At 43.2% G+C, this 27,283-nt stretch overlaps 2 protein-coding genes across 4 annotated transcripts in view; both read right to left on the bottom strand.

The window, feature by feature from the left end:
* The window catches only part of LOC112254557 (cadherin EGF LAG seven-pass G-type receptor 2), a 79,401-nt gene extending 64,551 nt beyond the window's left edge, over positions 1-14,850 (bottom strand). For both annotated transcript variants that reach the window (XM_024427249.2, XM_024427250.2), the window contains exon 1: positions 10,875-14,850. In XM_024427249.2, the coding sequence (XP_024283017.1) occupies positions 10,875-14,433 (3,559 nt within the window). In that variant the 5' untranslated portion in view covers positions 14,434-14,850. The remainder of the gene's footprint in view (positions 1-10,874) is intronic.
* Positions 14,851-16,647: 1,797 nt separating this feature from the next.
* The window catches only part of LOC112254556 (F-actin-capping protein subunit beta isoforms 1 and 2), a 31,901-nt gene continuing 21,265 nt past the window's right edge, over positions 16,648-27,283 (bottom strand). Inside the window, exons 3-9 of one of the 2 annotated variants that reach the window (XM_024427244.2) lie at positions 21,657-21,778; positions 21,339-21,452; positions 20,639-20,897; positions 20,426-20,491; positions 18,992-19,068; positions 18,480-18,581; positions 16,648-17,792 (exon numbers count right to left, since the gene is read on the bottom strand). In XM_024427244.2, the coding sequence (XP_024283012.1) occupies positions 18,488-18,581; positions 18,992-19,068; positions 20,426-20,491; positions 20,639-20,897; positions 21,339-21,452; positions 21,657-21,778 (732 nt within the window). In that variant the 3' untranslated portion in view covers positions 16,648-17,792; positions 18,480-18,487. The remainder of the gene's footprint in view (positions 17,793-18,479; positions 18,582-18,991; positions 19,069-20,425; positions 20,492-20,638; positions 20,898-21,338; positions 21,453-21,656; positions 21,779-27,283) is intronic. The other variant, XM_024427247.2, reaches the window with a different exon arrangement.

The raw sequence follows: 27,283 nt of genomic DNA, 5'->3' as shown, positions 1-27,283 counted from the left end.
TAGGTTGGAGTCATTAAAACTCATTTTTTAACCACTCCACAAATATCTTGTTAACAAACTATAGTTTTGGAAAGGTGGGTTAGGACATCTACTTTGTGCATGACAAGTCATTTTTCCAACAATTGTTTGCAGAAAGATTATTTCACTTATAATTCACTGTATCACAATTCCAGTGGCTCAGCAGTTTACATACACTAAGTTGACTGTGCCTTATAACAGCTTGGAAAATTCCATAAAATGATGTCATGGCTTTAGAAGCTTCTGATAGGCTAATTGACATAATTTGAGTGAATTGGAGGTGTACCTGTGGACGTATTTCAAGGCCTACCTTCAAACGCAGTGCCTCTTCACTTGACATCATGGGAAAATCAAAAGAAATCAGCCAAGACTTCAGAAAATAAAATTATAGACCTCCACAGGTCTGGTTCATCCTTGGGAGCAATTTCCAAATGCCTGAAGGTACCACGTTCATCTGTACATAGAATAGTACGCAAGTATAAACACCATGGGACTGATGGGGACATTTTGGGTTCATGATAGGGGCTGCACCAAATGTTTGATGTATTATAATAATTGATTATGCTTTTGTTGTATTAATAGAAGGGGAAGGGCTATAAGACCCCCTCCCCCACTACATTTATAGGGTCCTAGACTACAGATTAAGAATATATATGCATTATAAGGTTTAATATTGTTTCACAGGTTCTTTTCTAGTGTCTGCCTCTTATAAAGAAACAGTCAGAGATGTGTGAGTTATTGCAGTCAAAACAGGGTATCTGTGAGAAAGCGCCTCAAGGCTAAAAGAGATGCATAGACACGGAACCCTGCAGGGGGGTGAAAGAGATAAGAGACTAGTCAAACATACCACTATAGAGCAACTTGGGGAGTTGAAAATTACTGCTGAGCCTTTAGAAAACACTGGAACTATTGTATCTCTATTGCAAGTTTGTAAAACAGTGTATGCATGGGCATGGTCTCATGAGTAGAAGGTAGTGACGTAGGTAGTTACATCACTAGGGGTTGACTGCACGCATATTAAAAGCACCTTGGACTTTTCCTATTTTGCAGAACTCAGGAGAGACATCAGTTGTATGTGTGATGTTTGATCTCTGACTTCTGTCTACAGCTTTAATTCGATTAAAATTGTTTTGATTTATAAGTGCACATTTCGAGTGTTCCTTATTTGTTAAGCAAATAACGGAGCCCAGAAAAGTGGAACCAACAGGACCACACAGCCGTCATACTGCTCAGGAAGGAGACGAAGTTCTGTCTCCCAGAGATGAACGTACTTTGGTGTGAAAAGTGCAAATCAATTCCAGAACAACAACAAAGGACCTTGTGAAGAGGCTGGAGGAAACAGGTACAAAAGTATCTATATCCACAGTAAAACGAGTCCTATATCGACATAACCCGAAAGGCCTCTCAGCAAGAAAGAAGCCACTGCTCCAAAACCGTCATAAACAAGCCAGACTACGGGTTGCAACTGCACCTGGTGACAAATATCGTACTTTCTGGAGAAACGTCCGCTGGTCTGATTAAACAAAAATACAACTGTTTGGCCATAATGACCATTGTTATGTTTGGAGGAAAAGGGGAGATGCTTGCAAACCAAAGAACACCATCCCAACCATGAAGCACGGGGGTGGCAGCATCATGCTGTGGGGGTGCTTTGCTGCAAGAGGGACTGGGGAACAAAATTTCACCTGCCCATTCGGGCAGCCACAAAGCACTTTCCACCAAATAGTTTTACAGTACTTGAACAAAAATGTGAACTCTGGTTAAAGATTGAATTTTAAAGTCAGTTTGAGTCCTCAAGTACTCACACCCATTCCTTATGGACATGCAATTGTGTAAAGACTAACATTATTTGACAAACTAAAGATTGGTTTCTAAAATTGTTTGGTGGGGTTTCAGGTGTACAAGGTAAAACTCCCAAAAAGGGAAGCTAACAAGTCTTTATGAGAGTGTTTTGAAGCCTGGCCTCGGTTGCCTATGGTTTCTGTGGGTGTCATGGGAACTGAATAGAGTTCTCTTCCACTTGAGCAGAACGCTGATGTACAGGACCAGAGAGCTCTCAGCAGGACCGCAGGCCTAATCCACCACTACCAACCAATCAGCAAGCAGGGATCAGTCCAATCAGAACTCCATCAAAGGAGTTGGGAAGGCAGTCCTTGGTAGACAGTGGGGTTCACCTAGGTTAAAGGTTCGGGGGGGGCACCACATGATGCTCCTGTAGAGGGCATTTTAGCAGGGTAGGAGGAGTTGGGAGGTTTGATTCTCTGACTGTGGAAGTAGTAAAACCAGCAAGAGCCTTTTGTTAGATCACGCTAATCAGTGGGCCCACTCATTAAATCAGCCAAGATTGCTTGGTTAGTGATATTGGGCATTTCCATCGAAAATGACCAATAAGCACAAACATGTGAAGTTCATTAGAACATATCAAATTGGGTGGCAAATGAAAGCGAAGAGTCTATAATTTGTATAATTTGGGGAAATGAAGACATAGATAAACAAACATTTTCTCTTTGGCATAAGTAAAGGCTTTCTGGATAAACAGATAGAAAAGGGGTCTAAGAAAACATCTACCAGAAAGTCTTAAAAAAGGTATCAGAAATACATTAAAACACAATAATGTTGACGTAAAGACCCCTTCCAGCTAATATCAACACATATTTAGTTTTGGAGAACTTGTTAACCTTCTGTAAGTTAAAGAAATGTAGCCTTTTCCTTGTAATTCCGTTACGAAAAAACCCACAGAAGTAACAAGTAATGGTAGACCTACCAATTAGTTATAGTGTTGCAACAACACTCCCCTTCTGGATACAGTCCCCCTAACGCCGATCCACCAGGCAGGCGACCAGACCACCTCCCCTAAAACGGTTCACTACCTCTACTGTCCACAATCATCATCAGAACCGTCGCAGTCTGACCTCACTGTCAAGACAGCCAATGAGAGGGTCTGACAACCCTGTAATGGACAGACTGAAGCTCAAACACAGCATGATAGCTGATTTAATTCTCTAAGCTCCCACAATATTGTCCATTATCCAACACCAAGCATGGAAGCAGAGGCAGTTGGTAACTGCCACCTCTGAATATAGACTCAGACTGAATAGACAACCCATTTGGGCACTGGAGTGATGGGAGAGTATCAAAATGGTTAGCTTTTGGATGTGTTCACACATTTTACATGAACGTAACTGTGGGCTGGATCATTAAGGGCTCAGACACACCAGTAGCTTTTGCTGGCCGAGAGTACTTAGTATCTCTGAATGTAATTTGAGAACCAAGTGCGCACCGATTTCACATGTACAATGGCTTGAAACTGTTTGGCAGTCAGACATCTAGAGAGGTTGGTTCTTTAAAAAAAAAAAAGACAGGCAGATGAACGCTAGATCACATTCAGTGTGATGCGTGCATGCGTACATCATCCTGTAAGGAGGGCAAATTGGTTGTGGACAATGTGCACTTGGCCTCCAGCAGGGTGAAGGGGTTAATGGCTTGGTCCCATTTTTGGGAGACAGCTGCTGTATGAGATTAAGCACAAATTAACATGAGCACTTCATATATCACACAGCGAGCCAACGTAGCCCTTCTGTTGAGCCTGAGGAGGGGTGACTGTGGAGAGCGCATGTCCTAACTCCTATGCAACAGATTTGACGTATATCTCGGAATTATGTAAAGCCAATTCAATTGCACAAAATGAATTCATTTGTTCGACAGAATCATAAAAAGTATATGATGAATGCTGCCAAATCTTCTTGTTCCACAATACAGCTGTAACTGTTGCCAAATGTATTTGTTGTCTTTGGTCTTAGTGTCTGTACGCACGTACATGTACACGAGGATGGTGTGAAACGAGGGGTTATAATTATGCAGAAATCTGACACAACCCTGCAATCAAAACAATCAAGTGTAATTACTGGATATCTGTTTTCTCCTCCAATAGAGCAAACCAAACAGTATTTGTCATGAGAAAATGCATGAAGAACAACAGAAACACAGCCCAGAATGCAATCTGCTTCAACATCCAGACATTCAGGAAAGGAGAGGGTCTCCGGAGCGCAATGTCAGACCCAGGCATTTTAATCCAGATGATTTCTGGAGCAGCCACATAATGCAGGGTCTCACAGCCCAAGAAAAGACAACAGTGGACAACTCTCCTCTGTAATCAAGCTAAAATAACTCCATTCTCTAGCATTCCACAGATTTGTCCTTATTATGAGAGGGGGGGGGGGGCAAGCCAAAGAAAAGGATAAGTGCAGTTCAAATCAATACATTTGCATATTAAAAGAAAAACCTCTGTCGGCACTTTAGTAAAGAGACATTAGCATGCAGAGACGTGACTAAGCATGAGGCTGGTATTCAAGAGTTCTGATACTCATTCAATATGGATGTGATTTGGTACTGAGGGATGCAGGCGTGATGACGGTCATCAATGTCACATTACTCAAACGGATGACTAGTTAACATGACAAACATCAGCAACAACAGTAATATAGATTTCTTTCAGCAGAGATTCTTAAATAGTGACCAATGCCTTATAATAGCATTGAAAAACCTCCATTTGAAAGTAAATAACTGATGTGACCTTGTTAAAAAACTATTTCCCAATGCATGCTGTGAAGTATTTTTTTAATCTATAGAATCTGATTCTGCCCAGTCCTTCTTTGCATGGCTGATAAAGTGGCCACTTAACGAAAACAATCCACCTAGTTAAATTGGAACAGCTGAAAGAATAAGATTGATGCCACCTAGATGGCCAAACTCATCAATGTCCAGTGTAAACCATCTGGCTAGTCAGCTGGAAGGCCTAGTTGGTGTTAAAAACCATTAGAGTTTCAGCATTTCACACATCGTGTGTTAACTGGGAACCCTTCCCCCATTCTTATTACCAAAGCCTGAAGCCCCAACGCTGACACTCTACCCTCTTTGGTAGGAGCCTATGAAACCAGGTCACTGTGTAATATCTCTATGGTTTGATGCTAAATTAGTGCAATGTAGCTTGCAAGTAAGCAATCTGTTAAATAAACATATGTTGCTCACAGCACTAGAACACCCCAACTTGTTTACATTATGGACTTTTTAAATTAGTGGAGACTGTCAATTAAAGTTTCATTTGTTGTTGTAGTAGTAGTAGTAGTAGTAGTAGTAAGGGGGATTTATTGTAGACATAACAGAAAGAGTACCCCAGCTCCCCAGCTCAGAAATGTGTGGCAATGCAGTGGATAGCTGAGCTATGAATTAAAATAAATCTCATCTGAGGAGTAAAAAAGTATTGGAGACAAAAACTGAGACTAAAGTCTTCATCATTAATCTGAAATTAACCAACTCGTGCCTTAACATGGCGGTGCTGGCAGGCACGGTCAGACTCCCCTGAAGACTACAGGACCAGAACAAACAAGGGACACAAGGACAGAGGGGTACAGACCCAGACAGAGACCACTGAATTCCCCACCCCATTGTCTGCAGTGATAGTGGGGGACAATACAGGACGACCTTGCGATATGTGTGCTAACGCCAACAGCCCTAACTCCTACCCGAGCCATGCATCAACCCTAATCCCAAACACTGGGATGATGTCATCCCCCTCTCATCCGGACCATCAGAGCAACAAAGCGGGGAGGGATGGGGGGGGGTGGGGGGGTTGAGAGAGAGAGAAAAAGAGAGAGAAAAAAGTGAGTCTCACATAAGGAGATGTTCTGATAGAGAAAGCAGTCAACAGTAGGAAATCAGATACCCTCTCCACACATTTGTGTCAAAAATCAAAGGGCTTAGACAACACAACCTGCCTACCATGTGCTTTACTCTGGGAAGGTTTTCACAGAGCAGTCACAAATCTCTGAGCTGTTGACATCCATCAAACCCAAGCTTCTGTTCTCTCACCGTCAGAAGTATTGGTTGAGCAAATAGTGCCTAGGTTTAGTGAGGAAAGTTAACGTCACCTTTTCTAAACTTAAAGCAATCCATTGTTATTGGCACCGGCATAAAGTTATCATCAACATACAAGTTATTTCTAGGGAAAACAGTTGTAACCTCACATAAGCAGAATAGATAGTGTGTCAAAATAGTTTGTCCAATTAAAAAAAAGGTCAAATGGTGAGAGAGAAGAGTCAAGCAGTCAGACAGGTCACTGTGGCCGGCCTCACAGACCCCGTGTCCAAAGCAAGACTCATTGGGGTCTATCCTTCACTGGGGAGCGGGAGAGGGTGACAGTCGGCTCAAAAGTTGCACTGTTGCACTTTGGAATTTATGTGCTGCCCCTCCCCCATCTTCCCAACACAAAGGGACCCTCCCCCTTGTCCCCACCCAACAGGAATTTCTCAGGCATTGCTGGGGTCACCATGACAACTGTGTGCTTAACAAAGCATTTATCTTAGGCATTCTTCCTTTCACAGAGGAGAGAGGGAACAACAGTCAAAGGAGAAAGGGGGAGAAAAGAAAGAGGCTGGAGGAGCTTGAAAGGATGGGGAGGGGGCAGCGAAGAGGTTGCTGCGGGGGTGAGAATCATGGATAGAAGAGGAGGATTGGATGACTGACGAATAAAACAGGGACAGGGGATAGGTAATGTTAGAGGAAATAGCAGATAGGTGGACAAAGTGCTACATACATTCCAAGCAGGGCTGTGACTCATGTTTTCTTGGGGGAGAACAGAGGTATGGAGAGAGATAAAGGCCCATTACAGACAAGTCAGCACAAACATACACACACAAACAGACTACATCATGGAAATTGTATGGCATATTGAGTGGTAGTATATGTAGGCCAAGGGTATTTCTGGGTATGAGCACGTTCTCAACTTTCCATTATCCATGTCCGCGTCGCCATGAGAGAAACCCATTGGCTTCAAACAATAAGCAAAGGGCGTGATTAAAACTGATCTCAGTGCTACTCTTGTGCAGCCATCCATATTTCAGCTAATACAGCCTGACCCTGTCCCCTGGCAGAGACCAGCCACAGAGAAAGTCCCTCCACAGACAACAGCCCAGTCTTAATACACTGTCATGTAATTACACAGACTGGGACAGCACTGATTTAGATGTGATGGATGAGAGTGGCTTCCTTCCCCATTAAGATTCCACTCTTGTTGTGTTGTGCGGTGGATGGTGACAGTGGGAGAATGAACGCCTTACAAAACAACATTCAATCACACAGAATATGGACTGCCTGGGCCTGGCTGTGTGGGAGTTGGGAGAACTGTCTCACATTCAAGTCAGAGATTTGAACATTTAAAACAAGTTGCCCATTGTAGATTCACTTCGTCTTCTTAAGAAGGGCTTAATTAAAAGAGAACCAATGTAAAGTTATACTATGTTTACAAGGTCAAAATATTTGCATATGTGTAATGGTCTTGAAATAAGATTTGTGAGCAATAATCACAAAGCAACGCACTATAGAAATTGATTCTTAGTGTCAACATGAATCTCAGTCCTAATTCAGATCCAATTTCTTAAACTTTAACTTAATCCTTGTGGAACTGATTAACATGCTGTCTGATGGCATAGGGAGTTGACCAAGGGAGGTAATGAGAATAGTCAGAGGTGAGGGGTCAACTGTGATGGTTCAGAGAGGTTGGTGAGAGGAGACATGAGAGGAGTTTCCCTATGGAGAATCCCTAGTATACTGACTACTGATGATCTAACCAGTAACAGTACCTCCTGGCCAGAGACCACCTAGGTAGACTATGTAGCATGCCTGCTACTATTAGCATGTCATCAGTGAGCTACTGCACATCCTGCCATGGGCTGAGGCAAATCAAGCTCCATGTTCAGTCAGAGGGGAGGGCTTGACCATTTAACCTCAGTGCTGATAAATAGAACTGTGGGCATGTGCAGTATTCTGACTACTAAAGCTTCATCGAATTTCCTCACAGGAACAAACATGACAAAGTAAATACCATGGTGTTTATTCTAGAGCAATCTTCAGGCAAGTAGACTGAGGGAGATTATTCCATCAAAGGATGAGAGGAAGGAGGATAAATCCCCAGCATCAAAAGCACACACACATTAATGCAAGCTCACACACAGGATACAGCATTAGATCAGCAGAATGTCAATGCTGGAGCAACAGAGACCAGGTTCTGCCACATCAATTACTAAACCCACTGGTACTGGCCTCCCAGCACGGTCAGAAACATCTTGGCTGAGCTGATCTGGTGTCAGTTATGTTCTTCATCTCAGGAGGGAGAAGACAGATCTAACAACCCCACAAATCTGTAATCAGCTGTATTTACAACCATAATCTGGGCTGCAGAAATTCATTCAGAAATGTCTACTCCCACGGCCAGTGATATGGAACGTCTAATCCAGCACATTAGCCGGGGTATCCCTCATACCAGTGTTCATTTGCAGGGCCTACAACCAGTGCACCATGGCAGGAAAGCTGGCTCCATAATTAGCTAAGCAAAGGATTAATCAAAAGTATAATTGCCAGGGCTGCCATGAGAGCAGCTACAGAGAGTGCAATATGGACCCACCATGCCAATCATAGGCTACTCAACACTGCGCCACTCCAATGAAAGTCATTGTGAAATATTACACATAGTTATAGCTCTTATTGAACCTTTTTCACACCTTTTGATGTTCCTCTTAACATGAATATCCAGATACAGTCATAATATTTACCTGAATTGGTGCACCTTAACAGTGTAATTGATGTGGTTCCGTGCTGCTACACCTGCATTGCTTGCTGTTTGGGGTTTTAGGCTGGGTTTCTATACAGCACTTTGAGATATCAGCTGATGTACGAAGGGCTATATAAATACATTTGATTTGATTTGGTTGAAGTGATATGGTCTGTTGTATTTCATCACAGACTTGCTGAGGCTAATGGAATCATCCATCATATGGCATCACTCATAAATCAGAGAGCATAAAGGGAACATAATGGGAGGATGTTAAGTCACCAAGGGAAGATCTCTCAGCATTGGGGCAAACATTTATTCTACAGGCAGGCACCCTCTCCATCTCCTCTCTCTTTATTTACCTTTCTCATTACATCTGCATCTTCATGTTCTATCCATCTCACACCAACATGATTTTTGTTTGCTCTCTATTTACCCACCTCCCTCTCCCTCTTTCTTTCACCCGCAGGGCTACTGACAGATACCCCAACAGGTGCGGGACGCGGAGACAAGCCATCCATCTAATTGGTCCTTGGTAGAGTCACAGCTGTTGCCCCCAACCAGGGCCTGGCATGATCTCCTCATGCCTACCTCTAATCGACCACTCGCCATTGTCTCCAAGAAAGACAGAGAGCTCTCTCATCTGTCACTAGGGACCTCCTCCTTTAAAGAGGCTTCAGGGGGGAGAAGTAAACAAAAAAAACACCCAAAAACTAAGTGGCACTCCAATACATTGTAATGATTACTACCCATGCTGACCATCTAGTATCTGGCAGTCACAATCAACTCAGCCAGCCCAGCACTGTGTCTATTGGCTAATATATGAGAGGGTCAGATATTAACACAACACCTCAGAGCAAAGATACCAATTGGGCAGTTTTAATCATTCTGGTTAAAGGTGTTTTACCTAGTTAAATATGGACGCTTTGATGTCAAATCCCTGACTGAAATGCAGTGTGACATTTAGAAGGTGCTGTTTGCACATCTCTTTAAATGAGATCCAAGGTCATGAAGGAACCAGCTCTGCAGTCTGACTCACACCGTGTCACAAATCTGGTTCTGCAGCAATTCAAGTTCAGTCACATTTTTGGAGCAAATAAAATGCTCTGTAAATTGTGCTGACAGTTGAAATGACGAGTGCCTTATGCAGACTCAATTAAAGAGAAACAAGAGGTTAGAGTAGACAACACAGCTCACTGGGTTTCCTGAGCTGGCTACTACAACTCTCCACATGTAAAAGATATTTGTTTGGTGCTACACAAGACACAGGCTACTTTTATCTTTCAGTGTGTCTAAAATGAATCTAAGTTAATTACATGCCTGGGTCCAGTGTCTTCACAATGATGGCATAGTCCATCACGGCTTAAAACATGACATATACCATACCTTATAGCCACAAGGCCTGTATTGTTCATGCTACACTTATTTACAAAGGTTATACAAATGCTGGGATAACAACAACTGGCACACAAGGTAACCATTGCTCATTTTGAAATTACAAATAATAATTTAAGTAAGTAGGGAAATATCCTGACAATCTGGCATGTGATACAAAATAAATATGGTCAAATGAATCCTTGTTTTACCCTCAGTTTGAAATCAACTGTCATAATCGTGCAAATATATAGATTAAAAAAACATCCATCATTGAATGAAATATTGTGTGATAGCTGAAAATGGGGGTTTTAAGTTGGGTAATAATGGACAATGATCCAGACCCACTGGAGTGTATTTCCCACAGGAGCAGGCTAACCGGTTGCAGACATGCAGATAAACTGCTATTTAAATTCACATTGATCTACATCAGTCCTGGGTACAGCCTGCACTTTAACAAGATGACAAATACTAGAACAGAAAAACAAACCCCAAGAAGCTAAAAAGCACAATCTAGTCTAGAGAGGACTTCTCTCTCCAAATGAAGCATAAGGCTTGAGGAGGCACACTAAGATGCTGACCTGAATGTTAATTCTAATTTATGATTAATATTGAAATAATGAAGTTGTAAAATTGAAACACTGCAGCAGAGGCCATACATAAAACAGTTTGTATGGCATTCACAGTATTCAACTCCATCTGTGTCAAAAAGATTACATCTTTGGTATTGTAATGTTGAACATTTTCAAGTGAGGAACATAAATAGGAAAAATCTAAAGAATGAGGAAGAACAAAAGCCTTCACTGTGCCTAACATTAACATATCACAAACGGGCCTATGTATTAAAAAACAGGAGGAGAGGAGAGGTTGGTCTTACCGGAGACAGATATCCTCATGGAGGCCTCCAGGGGTCTGTTGTTGTCCAGGGCCTGGCTAAGGCGTATCTCCCCGGTGCTCTGGTTCAGGATGACCAGGTTCAGCTCATTACCAGCCTCAAAGCTGTACTGGAGCTGGTCCGAAGCATCTGGGTCATGGGCAGGGATCCGCCCGATCACCCCTGTGGGGAAGCTACTGGACTTGTCAGTGACATAGTTATTGAATATGATCTGGAAATTTTTCAGCACTGGTACGTTGTCGTTCTTGTCAACCAGCTTGACGTGCACGGTGGCACGGCTGACCAGTGGGGCGGAGGTGGCCTGGACCACGATGACATACTCCGACTGAGTCTCGTAGTCGAGATCTGTCAGAACGGTCAGTTCTCCTGAGAAGATGTCCAGCTGGAACACCTCTGGGATGTTTCCCTCTACTATCTGGTACATGATCTGGGCGTTGCTCCCCTCGTCTGGGTCCGAGGCAGACACGTGGGCCACTACCAGGCCTATTGGGCTGTTCTCCTCCACAAAGATGTCAAATTCATCTTTCTCAAACACAGGAGGGTTGTCGTTCACGTCTAAGATGGTCACCTGGATGTCCACGGACGTCTTGAGAGCAGGGACACCTTTATCCACAGCAAAGGCCTGCAGGTTGTAGAATGGCATGTTCTCACGGTCCAGGCGACGCAGCGTTCGCACAATACCAGAGGTGGACTCAATTATGAAGTCTCCATCGCCGTCCTCGCCCCCCTGGAAAGTGTAGAAGACACGTCCATTGAGGCCAGAGTCTCGGTCAGTGGCAGAGACCTGGACGACGCTGGTAAACACTGGCACGTCTTCCATCACAGAGCCTAGGTAGTGGTCTCGGAGGAACCGAGGAGAGTTGTCATTCACATCATTCACCAGGATCTCCAGGTAGGTGGTGTCAGACTTCTGTGGGATGCCGTTGTCCCGGGCCGTGATGGCTAACGTGTAGGACACCTGATCTTCATAGTCCAGCTCCATCTGGGTGGTGACAGCGCCTGTGTCGGAGTCGATGTCGAACTGGGGGATGCTGTCATCCATGAAGTAGGTTATACGTGCGTTCTCCCCAGTGTCCTCATCTGTAGCACTGATCACCACAACGGTGGTGCCAACAGGTCTGTCCTCATTGATGTTGACGGTGTAATGGGAGCTCTGAAACACGGGCCGGTGGGTATTGGCGTCGGTGACGTTGACAAACACCTTGGCGGTATCGATGCGTGTGCCGTCAGACGCGGTGACACTCAGGACGTATTGGCGCTCCAGTTTGTAGTCGAGGGGCAGGGCCAGAGTGATAAGGCCCCCTCCACTCTGGCTGGTGATGGAGAACCTGTTTCTGGTGTTACCACTGGAGATCTGATACGTCACCACACTGTTGATATCCTGGTCCACCGCAGAAACCGTCACCACGCTGGTGCCCACAACAGCATCCTCATTGAGGCGCATGTAGTATGATCTCTGGGTGAACTCTGGGTTGTTATCGTTGACGTCGAGGATGGTCATGCTAACGCTAGCTGAGGAGGACATCACCGGGTGGCCATGATCACGGGCCTCCACCCCAAAGTTGTAGAAGTCCACGCTCTCCCTGTCCAGCCCAGCGGCTACCACTATCCATCCACTGCTGTTGTTGATGGAAAAGGGTAAGTTGGGCGAGGCTTCAATGAGGCAGTACTCCAGCCTGGAGTTGTCGCCGGAGTCTGCGTCAACGGCCTGGATGTGAATGATGGAGTAACCCACCGGCACGTTCTCTAGCACAGTGGCCTGGAAGGGGGTGCTGACAAAAATGGGGGCGTTATCATTGATATCCACCACCTGCACCGTTACCAGGCCGCTGATGTTGGAGAGAGGCGGGCGTCCCCCGTCCTGAGCACGGATGCGTATGGTGTATTCCTTGTTAGCCTCGTAGTCTAACTGACTGACCAGGTCCATCTTGCCTGTCTGAGCGTCAATGTAAAACTGGCCCCTGGTGTTGCCACTCATGATGCTAAAGTGAACCATGGCGTTACTTCCTCTGTCCTGGTCTGTGGCAGTCACCTGCAGGATCTCTGTGTTGGGTGCCATATCCTCCGGAACCTGCACCACATATCGCTTTTCACTAAACTGGGGCGCATTATCATTGTCATCCTCTACAATAATGTGAACTGTTGCTGTAGCGCTGCGGGGGCTGGGGTCGCGACCCTGGTCGTTGGCCTCTACCAACAGCATGTAGGCCTCCACCATCTCTCTATCCACCGGGCCCTTTGTGCGGATCACCCCTGACCTGGGGTCAATCTCAAACACATCGTTGGAGCCGTTGCTGTTGAGGACACGGTAGAGGATGTTACCATTTACCGGGGCATCCCCATCCGTGGCCCTGACGGTCAGCACTTCGTAGCCTATCTCCAGGTTCTCTCTGACCCTCTCCTTATAGTCCTGTTGCTCAAAGACAGGGTCATGGTCATTAGTGTCACTCACTGTGATGGTGAGGGTGGCCATGGCCGTACGTCGGGGTGTGCCGTGGTCAACAGCATTCACACGGAACACATGGGTGTCCTTCTGCTCTCTATCCAGCACCTCCACAGTGGAGACTGCACCATTGACTGGGTCCACAGAAAATAGGTTGTTGGAGCGGCTGTCAAACAGGGCCTCTATGAAGTACTCCAGCCTGCCTGCCTCCCCCTCATCAGCATCTACTGCCTTTAAAACAACTACAGGAGTTCCAGCTGGCTTATTCTCTGCCACAGACACCTGGTACATAGGAGGCTGAAACTGGGGACTACTGTTGACAGCCCTCTTCCTCCTGCTCACTATGCCAGACTCAGACTGGACAGCCTGCTGTAGTAACTTCCCCAAGTGGCCCTGCTTGAAGGAACCTTGACCCACCCGCCAGTGGACTGAAATGCTGTTCACTTTAGCTTCCCTCTCATCTCCTGTGTATTGGTTACAATGTAAGTCTAGCTCAAGGAGTGTGTTGTGCTTCAAACACAGGGTCTTGGACACAAACAACTGCCCCTCCGAAAAGTAGAAGTCCGAACTACTAGTCACCTTGCAGTGCATACTGCTGTGTGTCGGGGATGCGGGTAGTAGATCCCATACCCGGAGGAGCGCAGTACCAGCCTCGTAGCATTCTAACTGATGATTTTGGGCCTTAAACAAACTGATGATCTCCAAGTCCCATTGAGATTTAATTTTGTGTTTACTTGAACAGTTCCTGCCGTGAACATGCACATCATACTGGCTCGTGAGGAGGTGCCTGGACCCTGGGCCACTGTTCACGCAGTCAACAACAGTGTACACGATGAAAGGGTTGGAGCTGAGCGAGGCACAATTTAAACTACCCGAAATGAACACAATGCGCGCGGACGCATCAGTTTCAATAAAGGTCTTTGAGAATTTAGGAGCGATTACCTGATCCAAAGTGCATGCCCCGCTCTGTTCCACACTTGCTATAACCGTCCCCGGCTCTGCATCCTCACTGATGTGTGTACTGTAGCAATCCGACAGTGAAATTATTTCAAACCAGCCGAAAATAATAAACACCAAATCCCACTTAATGACGGGCATTGCTCCTCGATAATGTTAAACCAGGTTTGAACGTAATTACTGCCGCCTTCCCTTAAACTTTCCGTCTAGTCGTTCCCTTTTGTTGCAGTGTATCCATGCTTTCATTGCTCCACAGTAGCTAATCCAATTGAATCCGGAGAGAAATCGCAGTCACCTAGCCAAAGCTTCTCACCACCCAAACACGCCGAACCTACAACTCCACTCCGTTCGCGTGAATTAATAAAATGGCTCCTACTACCCCTTATGCTCGAGGCTTCTCATTATCATAAATCTATTGTGTGTGTGTGTGTGTGTGTGTGTGTAGCAAGGTCCGTTCTCCCAGGGGCCACACTGAGTTGTAAAAGAAACATGACCGGCCTCTGTTTGGTCCCCCTTGTGGAAGACGCATATAGATGTTTACAGTGTTTTTGCAAAGTAGCAGAACATGGATTGTTGATAAGCCTAAACAAATGCTGTCAATATTTAAATAACAAACAGTTCTCATCCCCCCAACAGTGTAGTGTTTCATTATGCGTATACATACCTGTCTAATTCAAAAGTGACCTTACCTTAATAGGGTAGTCAAATTACACTACACATCAGGCCTATATGAAAAGTAATGATTCATGCCATTCTCTAGTCCTATGCAGGTATTGAAATGCTTCTCTCGAATAGGAGGTTAAATGAGTCAATGGCAGGACAGTGAACAGGGGTACATCTTGTAATGTTTCATGTAAACATCATTTTTGAAAGCTGCCCAGCAGATGCTGCTGGTATCACATGTGGGAGATGGGTCATGCCAAAGGCATCTTAATCATCATCCTCATCTAAAGCAGAGGCATTCTGCCATGTGTCTGTTATGTGCCTCTTACACAGACGTGAGGAAGTTGAGCAGCTGTGAAAGTAAATAGGCTACTCCTAGGCATTCTTTAGACTGCTATTGATCTTGTTTGTAGAATCATTTTTTTTTGTTGTTGCTGAGGGTGAACTAGGGAACTGACAAAATAAAAGGAAACACCTAAGGAAATGAGGGATACAAAATATATTGAAAGCAGGTGCTTCCTGAGTTAATTATGCAATAAATATCCCATCACGCTCAGGGTTGTGTATAAAGTAGCTGGGAAGGCCATTATTTTGACTCCCCCCCCAATAGGATGACAATAGCCCCATCCACAGTGCACAAGTGGTCACTGAATGGTTTAATGGGAATGAAAATGTAAACCAAATGCCATGGCAGTCTCATGGGACATTGCCTGAGACAGCATTCTCCACCACCATCAACAAAACACCAAATTATGGAAGAATGGTGTTGCATCCCTCCAAGAGTTCCAGACATTTGTAGAATCTGTTACGGTGCATTGAAACTGTTCTGGTTCGTGGTGGTCCAAAGCATTAGGACACTATGTTGGTGTTTCCTTTATTGTAGAAGTTACCTGTACATTCACTTTACTGCCACCTGCTGGTACATGTGTATTACTGCAGACAGCAATCAGCGCAATTAATCAAGTCCTAACTTCTGGCTATTTAGGTAACAATTGAGACAAAAACAAGTTTAGGCTGAAACGCATCTTTCAAGAGAAGTCCACAGATCTCTTTTACAGTAATCCTACTGTAAGCATTAAAAAGTTAGTCTTGATACAATAACGTCTTGACCCAGCAACCTAGCACTGTGAAAGTGATCGGTTCAGTTTACATTGTGCACTTACATTCACATATGGTCTAAGGTACCTGTGGAGACTGCAACAGTGTACAATATTGAGAAGGCACATACAGGTAGATCTAGTTCAGGAAGAGATCACCTGGAGTAACAATAATAATGCCATTTAGCAGATGCTTTTATCCAAAGTGACTTAGTCATGCGCGCTTACATTTTACGTTTGACAGGTCCCAGGAATCGAACCCACTATCCTGTATTGCAAGTGCCATGCTCTACCAACCGAGTAACATTTACTGATGTGAGGGAAATTAACACATGCAGTGTGTGGAGCTGAACTTCTGTGCCCAGTGCCCTGATGTAACTAATAATAAGCTGAAGCTGGTCATCACGGTCACAGCACAGTAACCTAAAATTTTTCCATTGGTCATCTCTAGAAAACTGGTTTAATTCAATCATAATCTTTAGATCGCCCAAGAACAAGTCTAGAGCCCAAGAACAAGTCTAGAGCAAAACGTTTCAACCTTGTGAGTGATGGACATGATGCAGAAAAGAAGCAAAAGTTAAAATATTACAATAAATAGTTTTTTACTGTTTTTATTGTTGCTGGAGGCTCTAATAAAATATGAATCATTAGCTTTACAAAATAAAAACAAAATACAACAAAAAAGATTCCCCCCAAAACGGAAACAGTCAAAAGCTTCCTTCAAGACGCAAAAAGACAAAACTGTGACCCCCAACATAGACCAGGTGAAAGGGAGAAAGAGAGACCAAGAGAGAGACCGAGGTATCCAAATCGTCACGTTGTACACAGTGTAAGAGGGGGACTTAATGACATGGGTATACACAGTGAACCTAACAGTCCCTCCCCATGTTTTAGAGGTCTACAGCTCCATCCCGTGATCCAATGCGTTCAGACTCACAACGCATGCGGGTAAGAGTGGGACGAAGGTCAAACCATAGACCAATCCTTACAATACATAATATCTAGGGCCACCCTCTCCCATTCGTTTGCCATTACATCACCCAGAAAAATGACAGTTATATTTCAAGAAAGGTGGTGGCACAGACACTTTGATATAATGGGTACAAGAAAGAAAACGTTGGTGGAAATGAATGACGATTTGTTAGCCCAGCCAAGCCTAGCTACAGTACAGTCTATCTGATTCTGTCCCCTAACCAGAGGATAGGAGAGAAGCTGATGTCACTCATTCAAAACAGACTCAGCTGTGACAGAGCTGTAGGGATTATAAACATTGCGGTAAAACTGTAAGATTATCATTAACCTTAAGAATACTATCATAATATTCATAACATGAGAGAGACAGAGAGAGAGACAGAGAGAGAGACAGAGAGAGAGACAGAGAGAGAGAGAGAGAGAGAGAGAGAGAGAGACAGAGAGAGACAGGGTGGGTGAATGGCTTGATAGCAAATGAGATGCCTCAAAACAATGCGTGAAAATAAACAAAAAAAGCTTAACATTCTCTTTTTTGTTTTTTCCACGAATGAACAAGAGTGCAGCACTGAAACAAGCATGGAAGGAGAGACGTACAAACAGAAAAAAGATGGTTGAGTAAGGTGGAGATACTGCGCGGGGAACAGAGAGAGAGAGAGAGAGAGAGAAAAAAAATAGCATCTCTAGCTTTGCTGTTTGCGTTTAAGTGCCTCCATCAGGTCGTTCTTCAGAGCCTCCTGCTTCGACTTGTCAGCCAGGGTCTGAACACTCCTGTCAGGGAAGAGGGAGTGAGAGAAGGAGTGAGACAGATTAAATATACACTAGATTCCAAAATCAACCTGTAACACCGGTTCCCCTAAGCACTCCTGTAGATATTTTTGATAAATAAATAAAAACCTAAGCATTATGATAAAAGTTTCACTCAGCCTCACAGAAGCAAGTACCATAAAACATTACAATAGTTACAGATATACAGGAGTGCCAAGGGAATTGGGGCCTATTTGGAACTCAACAATTAATAGATGCAGTAAAAGTGAATTTGTGAGAAAGCAAATAAGATGGGTAGATAGAGGGAAAAATAGGTAGAGATATAGAGAAAATTTATTTTTCAACAAGTTGTGAGGATATCACATGGTCTCCAACTCTCTCTCACTGTAGAGAGAAGATGGTTGGGTTAATACACTCCAGACACTGCCTGTCTAGGTGCAATCAACATTAAATGTTTAGTCAGGTAAGTTAATCATCTAGGACTCTTCCTCATGCAGTTGGTTGTCTCAAACTGCATGTTGGCATGGTTGGCTTAGCTGCAACAAACGCTCCTTGAGAAACAATGTCAGCGTGTTGCAACTTTCTGGGAAACCACTCAATCACACAAACACCATGCCACACATGCAAGCGCGCACACACATTCCTCCAATGCCACAGACACACAGCCTGTTGTCCCATGCCAGACGATACCTCTGGCCCTAGTCAATGAAGATCTGGCGCTGGGTGAGGACCTGAGACAGCTCCTTCTGGAGCTGCCGGTACTTTTGGTTATCAGGCAGAGAGTCAATAGATCTGGACCACAGTGGAGAGGAGAGGGAGAGGAGAAAAGGAGAAGAGGGACAGGCAGACAGACAAATGAGGGATGAGTGGGCATAGAGAAGAGATAGGACAGGGGAAGGAGGAGGGAAATGGAAGCAAATAAACAAGGTTGAAAAATGTAGAACTGAAAAACAGACAATGACATGGGAAGCAGATAACACAGTAAAATGAGGGGAAATCAACAGATGAGCTGAAGTAGCTAAGGTTAAAACAGGAGTGTGGCTGACAGAGGCCAAACTAGAAATGCAGTAGGAGACTGCAGGAGCCCATTAGTACCCGTCTTCGACGTGGATGTCAGGTGTGCTGAGACTTGGAGCATCTGCAGCAGAATATAGTGACTTTATATCAATGTGACAAGTGTGTGGGTTTCCGCACTCACGTACCTTAAACCATTGACGATGTCCTTGGTCTTCCCAAAGTAGATCTCGTTGAGAGTGGAGCGAATCTTATTCTCCATATCCTGAGGTTAGAAAAATGAATTTACACAACACTAATCTTGTGATAAACATATCAATAGATAGTGCCTTCAGAAGGTTTATGCTCCTTGACCTATTGCACATTTTGTTGTAACAGCCCGGACACAGTGAAAACATGTTTTTAGGATTTGTTGCTAAATTATACAGTTACACACACACACGGTGGTTCACATGGATTCCTTAGCTGAAATAATGCTAAAGTAACCCCATGTAAACCAAGTAAAACAGTGATATAAATTTCTCACACATTGTAAATGAAATGCAGATATCTAATTGACATAAGTATTCACACCCTTGATGGCGATTCCAACTTTCGTCATGGATATGTCTGTATCAGGGTTGCACATCTGGATGTGGGGATTATCTCCTATTGTTCCTTGTAGATTTTCTTAAACTCTTTAAATTAGATGGAATTCAAGTCTGGACTTTGTTTGGGCCACTCAAGGACTTCCACATTCTTGTTCTGAAGCCATTCCAGTATTGCTTTGACTGCTCTTACCAGTCTCCCAGTCCCTGCCACTGAAAAGCATCCCCATAGCATGATGCTGCTACCACCATGCTTCATGGTAGGGATAGTGTTAGATGGGTGATGAGCTGTGCCTGGTTTTCTGCGACAGAGCACTTTGCACTCAGGCCAAAGAGTTCAATTTGTCTCATCAGACCACAGAATGTTTTGCCTGTGATCCGAGTCTTTCACATGTTTTTTTGCGAACTCCAGGCGTGCTGTCATGTGCCATTTTCTTAGGAGTGGCTTCCGTCTGGCCACTCTCCCATAAACCCCAGATTGGTGAAGTGCTGTATAGACTTGTTGTTCTTCTGGCAGGTACTCCCATCTCAGCCAAGGAACTCTGTTGTTCTGTCAGAGTGGTCATTGTGTTCTTGGTCACCTCCCTGCTCAGTTTGGTAGGACGGCCACCTCTAGGCAGAGTCTGGGTAGTTCCATATTTCATTGAATATCCCAAAATGCTATTTTTTTGCAATTCTAGAAATTGTTTTATACCCTTCCCCAGATATATGCTTCATCACAATCTGAGATCTATAGAGAGTTCCTTTGACTTCATAGTAAAGTTTCCGCTCTGACACGCACTGTCAGCTGTGGGACCTAATATAGACAGGTGTTTCTTTCTAACTCATGTCCAAACAATTGAATTGGCTATAGGTGGACTCCAAGTAAGTTGAAGTGACATCTCAAAGATGATCAAAATAAATTGAGCTCAATTTGGGGTGTCATAGCAAAAGGGTGTGAATACATATGTGAATGATACTTCTGTATTTCATTTTCTATACATTATGTCAGTGTGTGCATAACGGCATGCATATAGTAGGTGTAGTTCTACCCACCTCCACCAGGCGGCCGATGTTGGCAATATGTGGGGAAGACTCTCCAACTGTCTCGTCTTTCTCCATCTGGAAGAAGAGAGAGATGAGGGTATTGTACAGTCCAACAGTGGAAATATGTTGCAACAAGTAAACTAAGAGACAGATTACAAAACAAGACAGATTACGAGAGCATGTACACCCCCCTCTCACACACACACAGCTGTATGCAAGCACCTGTCTTGTCAGACTGCCACCCAGGTTCATGGTTCCAGACCCGGTCTTGGTCGTCTGGAGCCACAGCATAACGGTGGAGGTGAGTTTGTAGTGAGCGGTCCGTCCGCTGGACTTCTCCTGCACCTCCACCACATGGATGGAGTCCCAGCAGCCTTTGATCTTCTTGGAGCCGTCTCCAGCCTTCTTGATGAGGATGACCCCAGCAAAGCCATGATCCAAGTCCCACAGATACACAGATGATACACCACCCTCAAAGTACCTGACAACACATTACATTTTTTAAAATGTAACCTTTATTTAACTAGGCAAGTCAGTTAAGAACAAATTCTTATTTACAATTACGGTCTACGAACAGTGGGTTAAATGCCTTGTTCAGGGGTAGAACGACATATTTTTACCTTGTCAGCTCTGGGATTTGATCTAGCAATCTTTCGGTTACTGGCCCTACGCTCTAACCTCTAGGCTACCTGTCACCCCTTAGGAGGGCATGGATATTTATGATAAGACTGTCATTGGTGGTATTACCAGGTTATTTGTTTTCGTCATAGACATGGCATAGCCAATGAGAATTGAGGATCCAAACGACCCACTTTATAATAACGGTATAAATGGTATTACTGTGGTGTAACGATACTCTAAAGTGTCAATAATGGGTCTGTCTGTTCCTCTCACATACTGACTTGGTCATACTGGTACTCACAGGTCTCTATACTGGTCAAAGGCATTGTTGGCTTCAACCTCTAGTTTGCGCAGGCGGGCAGATGGCATGGCACCATCGTCGATGGGTGGCTCATACTTATTACTCCATGGGGATCTGAGAAACAAGAATGAGCAAGAGAAAATCCCAAATCAATCCTTTGTGACCAAAACAAATGGGTGTGTGGTCAAATGTTCATGTATGACAAACAAATAATTGTAATGACATTCATTTATACCAGGCATGGTTTCTGAGGAGATGGATATGTGGGAAGGGAAGTAAGATAGAGATAAAGGAGGAGCTGCAGGTTGTCAGTCCTACCTGTAGGAGTCACCATCTCTGTTGTAGTCACAGAGCAGGTAGTCTTTCCCCACCACCTTGTCCCGGGCGATCTTCAGAGGCTGGTCAACAGAGGAGAGTAGATCCTCACACAGACTGGGCACCTGGACACAGACAGAGAAAGTTCTCGCGACATGTTCCAACAACACACTTGATACTATTCGACAAGCTCACACAAACACACTTTCATTGACAAACTTACACGCAGACCTTCTCGCAAACTTACAGTGCCGTCAGAATGTATTCACACCACTTGACCTTTTTCAAAATGCTGTTTTGTTCGAGCCAGCATTTCAAATGGATTCAATTGAGATGGTCTCACTGACCTACACAGAATATCCCAAAATGTCAAAGTGGAATTGTTTTACAAAATGTTGTAAAAATTCTGAAAAGCTGAAATGGTTTGAGTCAATAAGTACTCACTGCCACAACAAAGGGGTTAAGTTCAGGAGTAAACATTTGCGTAACAAGTCACATATTACATTTGTGTGTAAAAAGTGGTTAACTTGATTTCTGAATGACAACCTCATCTCTGTACCCCACACATTCAATTATATTTAAGGTTTCTCAGTCAAGCAGTGAATTTCAAAAACAGATTCCACCAAAGACCAGGGAGGTTTTCCAATGCCTCAAAAAAGGTCACCTATTGTAGATGGGTAAACAAAAAAAAAGATTTTGAATATCACTTTGAGCATGGAAGTTATTACACTTTGGATGGTGTATCAACACACCCATTCACTACAAGGATACAGGTGTCTTTCCTTACTCAGTTGCCGGAGAGGAAGAAAACCAATCTGGGATTTCACCACAAGGCCAATGGTGACTAAAACAGTTGAGTTTAATGGCTGTGATAGGAGAAAACTGCAGATCCATCCTCTGTTGCTACTGGTCAATGTTTTCAGGCTGGTTGTATTGGTGCTAGCTAGGTACCAAGCTAAAGCTAGCTACCCCATAAGATGTGGTCAAACATAGTTTGGTAAACACATTGTTCGTGGCCGGTGTTTGTCGACTTTTTTGTACAGCTTTGACAGTGTTCCTGTATCTTTTTTGACACGCAAAGACACAAACGGCGTCCCATAGTATGCATGTTGTGAAGCTAATAGCAGTATAACTCCGGTCGGGCAACATCTGGAAAAATAGCTCACTTGGTAGTGTATACTGGTGCTCGACCAGTCGGCGAACACCCTCGACAGAGAACGGTCGATTGTTCTTGACAATGAATTCCATTATCTTGGCTTTAATTGATTTCGCCTTTGAGTAGTCTCGCTGAAATTCTTAACTCTTTCAAAATGACTGCTCGACTTGTTGACTTGCTTGATCCACACAGCAGACATTGTGTGGGCTAGGTTAGGAATGCTGTGTAGCGCAACATTTTGTGTGGCACCATTACATCATGTACCTATGTTAATAGGTATGCACGGTAGAGCTTTGACATCAGTTTTTAACATCTGCGTTAAACTAGATATTGATACCGATGTTGGCATTTTTAGCTAATATCGTCCGATTCCGAAATATGTTCACCGATATATTGTGCATCCCTAATGTGTATGCTTGTAATCAGCAAGGACTAGGGAGCTTTTTTAGGATAAAAATAAATGGAATGGCGCTAAGCACAGGCTAAATCCTAGAGGAAAAACCTGGTTCAGTCTGATTTCCAGACACTGGGAGACAAATTCACCTTTCAGCAGGACAATAATCTAAAACAAGGCCAAATTTACACGAGTTGCTAACCAAGACGACATTGAATCTTCTTGAGTGGCCTAAATAGAATTGAATAATAACATTTTTTAAAATCAGCAAAAATAAGACTTGAAAATGGCTGTGATCAACAAACAACTTGAAGAATTTTTTAAATATTTTTTTTAAGTGCAAATATTGTCCAATCCAGGTGGGCAAAGCTCAGAGAAACCCAGGAAGACTCACAGCTGTAACTCAGGGATGTGAATAATTACATAAATGAGATTTCATTTCCTTTTTTTAGTAAAAAAAAAACATGTTTTCACTTTGTCATTAGGGGGTATTGTATGCGTGTGTGTGTAACACAACAAATTGTGAAATAAGTCAAGAGGTAAGAATACTTTCTGAAGGCAGTGTACATGAACAGTCAAAATGTTCTCCAAAACACTTTCTAAAAATAAGGTCTCTTATGTTCACATTTTTTTGAAGCATACTGTACAATTTTATACAGTGTATTTAAACCAGGTACCATAGTAACTTGCGAACAACAGATTTCAAATACAGCTAATATGATTTGGAACCGATCAATATGTTTTCCCCCCATCAACCCACAAATGCTCTGACGAAGGCCTTGAGGCCGCTACGTAAGGCTTAATAAAGAGCAGTGAAACTATCAAGAGCAGTGTGAGGGTTTCTTCTTTTTCCTCAGCCAATCAACCCACTCTACAAGCACATTTAAAGACAGAGAGTAATGACTCACATACTTTGAGTCTTTAATTTAGTCAAAATTATATTTTGTGACAACCGGTATGGATCGACATGGATTTTAATTTTTACAATATCGTCTACAGCATAACATTTTAATACAGTGCTAAATTAAATGAAAAGTTCAACAAATTGGACAACTTCACATTCAGTATTGTCATAGTTTGGTTGAGTATAAAACCATCTGAATGGAGAAAGCCTATTCAAATTAATTAATTTGTTGCCATTCAAGGGTGATACACTACATAAAAACACAGGTCTCGACATGAACACTTATCCTCTTGTCCAGGACAAGAAGAATATAGATTTAATAAATTCACAATATCAAACAATTACACCAATCAGAATTGGATCAGAGCAGCAAACATCGCAATATTCAAATCTATTTTTAATCTACATAAATAAAAAAAGCCTACATGTCAAAGTGTAGGTGATATGCATATTGGCTACAGCCTCATGTCCAAACCAAGGCTGACATGAAGGACCAGAACATTTTGCCAAACTTTAAAAAGAACCTTACTTGACAAATACACAAACATTAGGAACACCTTCCTATTATTGAGTTGCACCCCCCTTTGCCTTCAGAACATCCTCAATTCGTCAGGGCATGGACTCCACAAAGTGTCGAAAGCATTCCACAGGGATGCTGGTCCATGTTGACTCCAATGCTTTCCACAGTTGTGTCAAGTTGGCTGGATGTCCTTTGGGTGGTGGACCATTCTTGATTCACACAGGAAACTGTTGAGCATGAAAAACCCAGCAGCGTTGCAGTTCTTTAAAAAAACGGTGCACTTGGCACCTACTACCATACCCCGTTCAAAAAGGCACTTACATGTTTTGTCTTGCCCATTCACCCTCTGAATGGCACACATACACAATCCATGTCTCAAACCCTTCTTTTACCAGTCTCCTCCACACTGATTGAAGTGGATTTAGTGAATGAAAACGATTACATGCACACAATAATACAATTATTGTTTATAGTATAATAGATTGTTTAAAACAGTTATATGCTTTGCAACAAGAACAATTTCCCTAATACTTTTTACATGGACATCTGAAATCAGGCTACCTGATGGGACTTTTGATAAACGCAGAAAATGGCCATTCAAAATAAACATTCTACGACAGTGACCATGTTATTTTTGGTTTAGCCTATTTGATTCAGAGTTCAGACAAAATGTGTATGTGAAAACAATTTCTAAGATGCATACTTTGTTTTTCTCGAGCTCACTTCACACTAGAGGGAGGCTTGCGCTACTGGTGCTGGCACATGCGCAGATCAAAGACACAGCTTGACCGCCAAAATAAGCTGTTTACATGTCCTAATAATTCAAAAGATTGCTTAAAACGGCTGGTTTTCTGAGCAACGGATGCGTACTTCGATTTTGACCTTTCGCCAATTAAGATATGCAGAGTAAGGTGTTTACATGACCATTTCAATACGCTGCCTCCTGCCATATGTTTAATATCGAATTAGTGTGTATGTAAACATATTCAATAAAACGATCATAGCGTTCACCTGGATAATCTCATTGGAAGATCAGGTGTTAATGTTTTGTATACTCTGGTGTACAATTAATTAATTAATGCCCAAGAGGGTGTGGTATATGGCTAATATACCACGGCTAAGGGCTGTTCTTACGCATGACGCAACGTGGAGTGCCTGGATACAGCCCTTAGCTATGGTATAATGGCCATTTACCACAAACCTCAGGTCCCCTTTGCTATTATAAACTGGTTACCAACGTAATTAGAGCAGTAGAAATAAAATTTTGTCATACCCGATCACGGCTTTCAGATATACAGATTTCAGCCAATCAGCATTCAGGGCTTGAACCACCCAGTTTATCGGGCTCCCGAGTGGCGCAGCGGTCCAAGGCACTGCATCTCAGTGCTAGAGGCATCACTACAGTCCCTGGTTCGATTCCAGGCCATCACAACCAGCCATGATTGGGAGTCCCATAGGGTGGCGCACAATTGGCCCAGCATTGTTCGGGTTTGGTTGGAATAGGCCGAAATTGTTCTTAACTTAGTTCAATAAAGGTTCAATTAAAATATATACACTACCGTTCAAAAGTTGAGTCACTTAGAAATGTCCTTGATTGAAAGAAAAGCAAATTTACAGTGCAGACATTGTTAATGTTGTAAATGACTATTGTAGCTGGAAACGGCAGATTTTAATGGAGTATCTACATAGGTGTACAGAGGTCCATTATCAAAAACCATCACTCCTGTGTTCCAATGGAACGTTGCATTAGCTAATCCAAGTTTATCATTTTAATAGGGTAATTGCTCATTAGAAAACCTTTTTGCAATTGTGTTTGCACAGCTGAAAACTGCTGATTAAAGAAGCAATAAAACTGGCCTTCTTTAGACTGGTTGAGTATCTGGCGCATCAGCATTTGTGGGTTTGATTACAGGATCAAAATGGCCAGAAACAAAGAACTTTCTTCTGAAACTCGTCAGTCTATTCTTGTTCTGAGAAATAAAGGCTATTCCATGCGAGAAATTGCCAAGAAACTGAAGATCTCGTACAACACTGTGTACTACTCCCCTCACAGAATAGTGCAGACTGGCCCTAACCAGAATAGAAAGGAGTGGGAGACCCTGGTGCACAACTGAGCAAGAGGACAAGTACATTAGGGTCTAGTTTAAGAAACAAGACACCTCACAAGTACTCAACTGGCAGCTAAATTAAATAGTACCCGCAAAACACAAGGACATTTCTAAGTGATCCCAAACTTTTGAACGGTAGTGTATATACAGTACAGGTCAAAGGTTTTAGAACACCTACACATTCAAGGGTTTTTCTTTATTTGGACTATTTTCTACATTGTAGAATAATAGTGAAGACAGCAACATTTTTGAAATGACATGGAATCATGTAGTAACCAAAATATTTGAGATTCTTCAAAGAGCCACCCTTTGCCTTGACAGTGTTGGAATTGGCTAAACTTTGATCATTGAGATAGGAAATGAAAGAGACTGGGTTATGTCCGAAGTGAATGGTTCTATGAAGAAAATCAATGGACATCTGTGGATTAGATGAAGGAATGTGTTGAGGTCAGGAGGTGAGGACAGATTCTCTTAAGGGAGTAATAAAGGTTTGTTATCCTGTTACCCTCTTTATTAGCTTCATGTAGAGCCATAAAATGTAAGGATTG

Source organism: Oncorhynchus tshawytscha, linkage group LG07 (genome assembly GCF_018296145.1).
Source record: "Oncorhynchus tshawytscha isolate Ot180627B linkage group LG07, Otsh_v2.0, whole genome shotgun sequence".
NCBI lineage: Eukaryota > Metazoa > Chordata > Actinopteri > Salmoniformes > Salmonidae > Oncorhynchus > Oncorhynchus tshawytscha.
The sequence above is the reverse complement of the archived record's forward strand: the minus strand, read 5'-3'. Positions and strand labels throughout refer to the sequence as shown.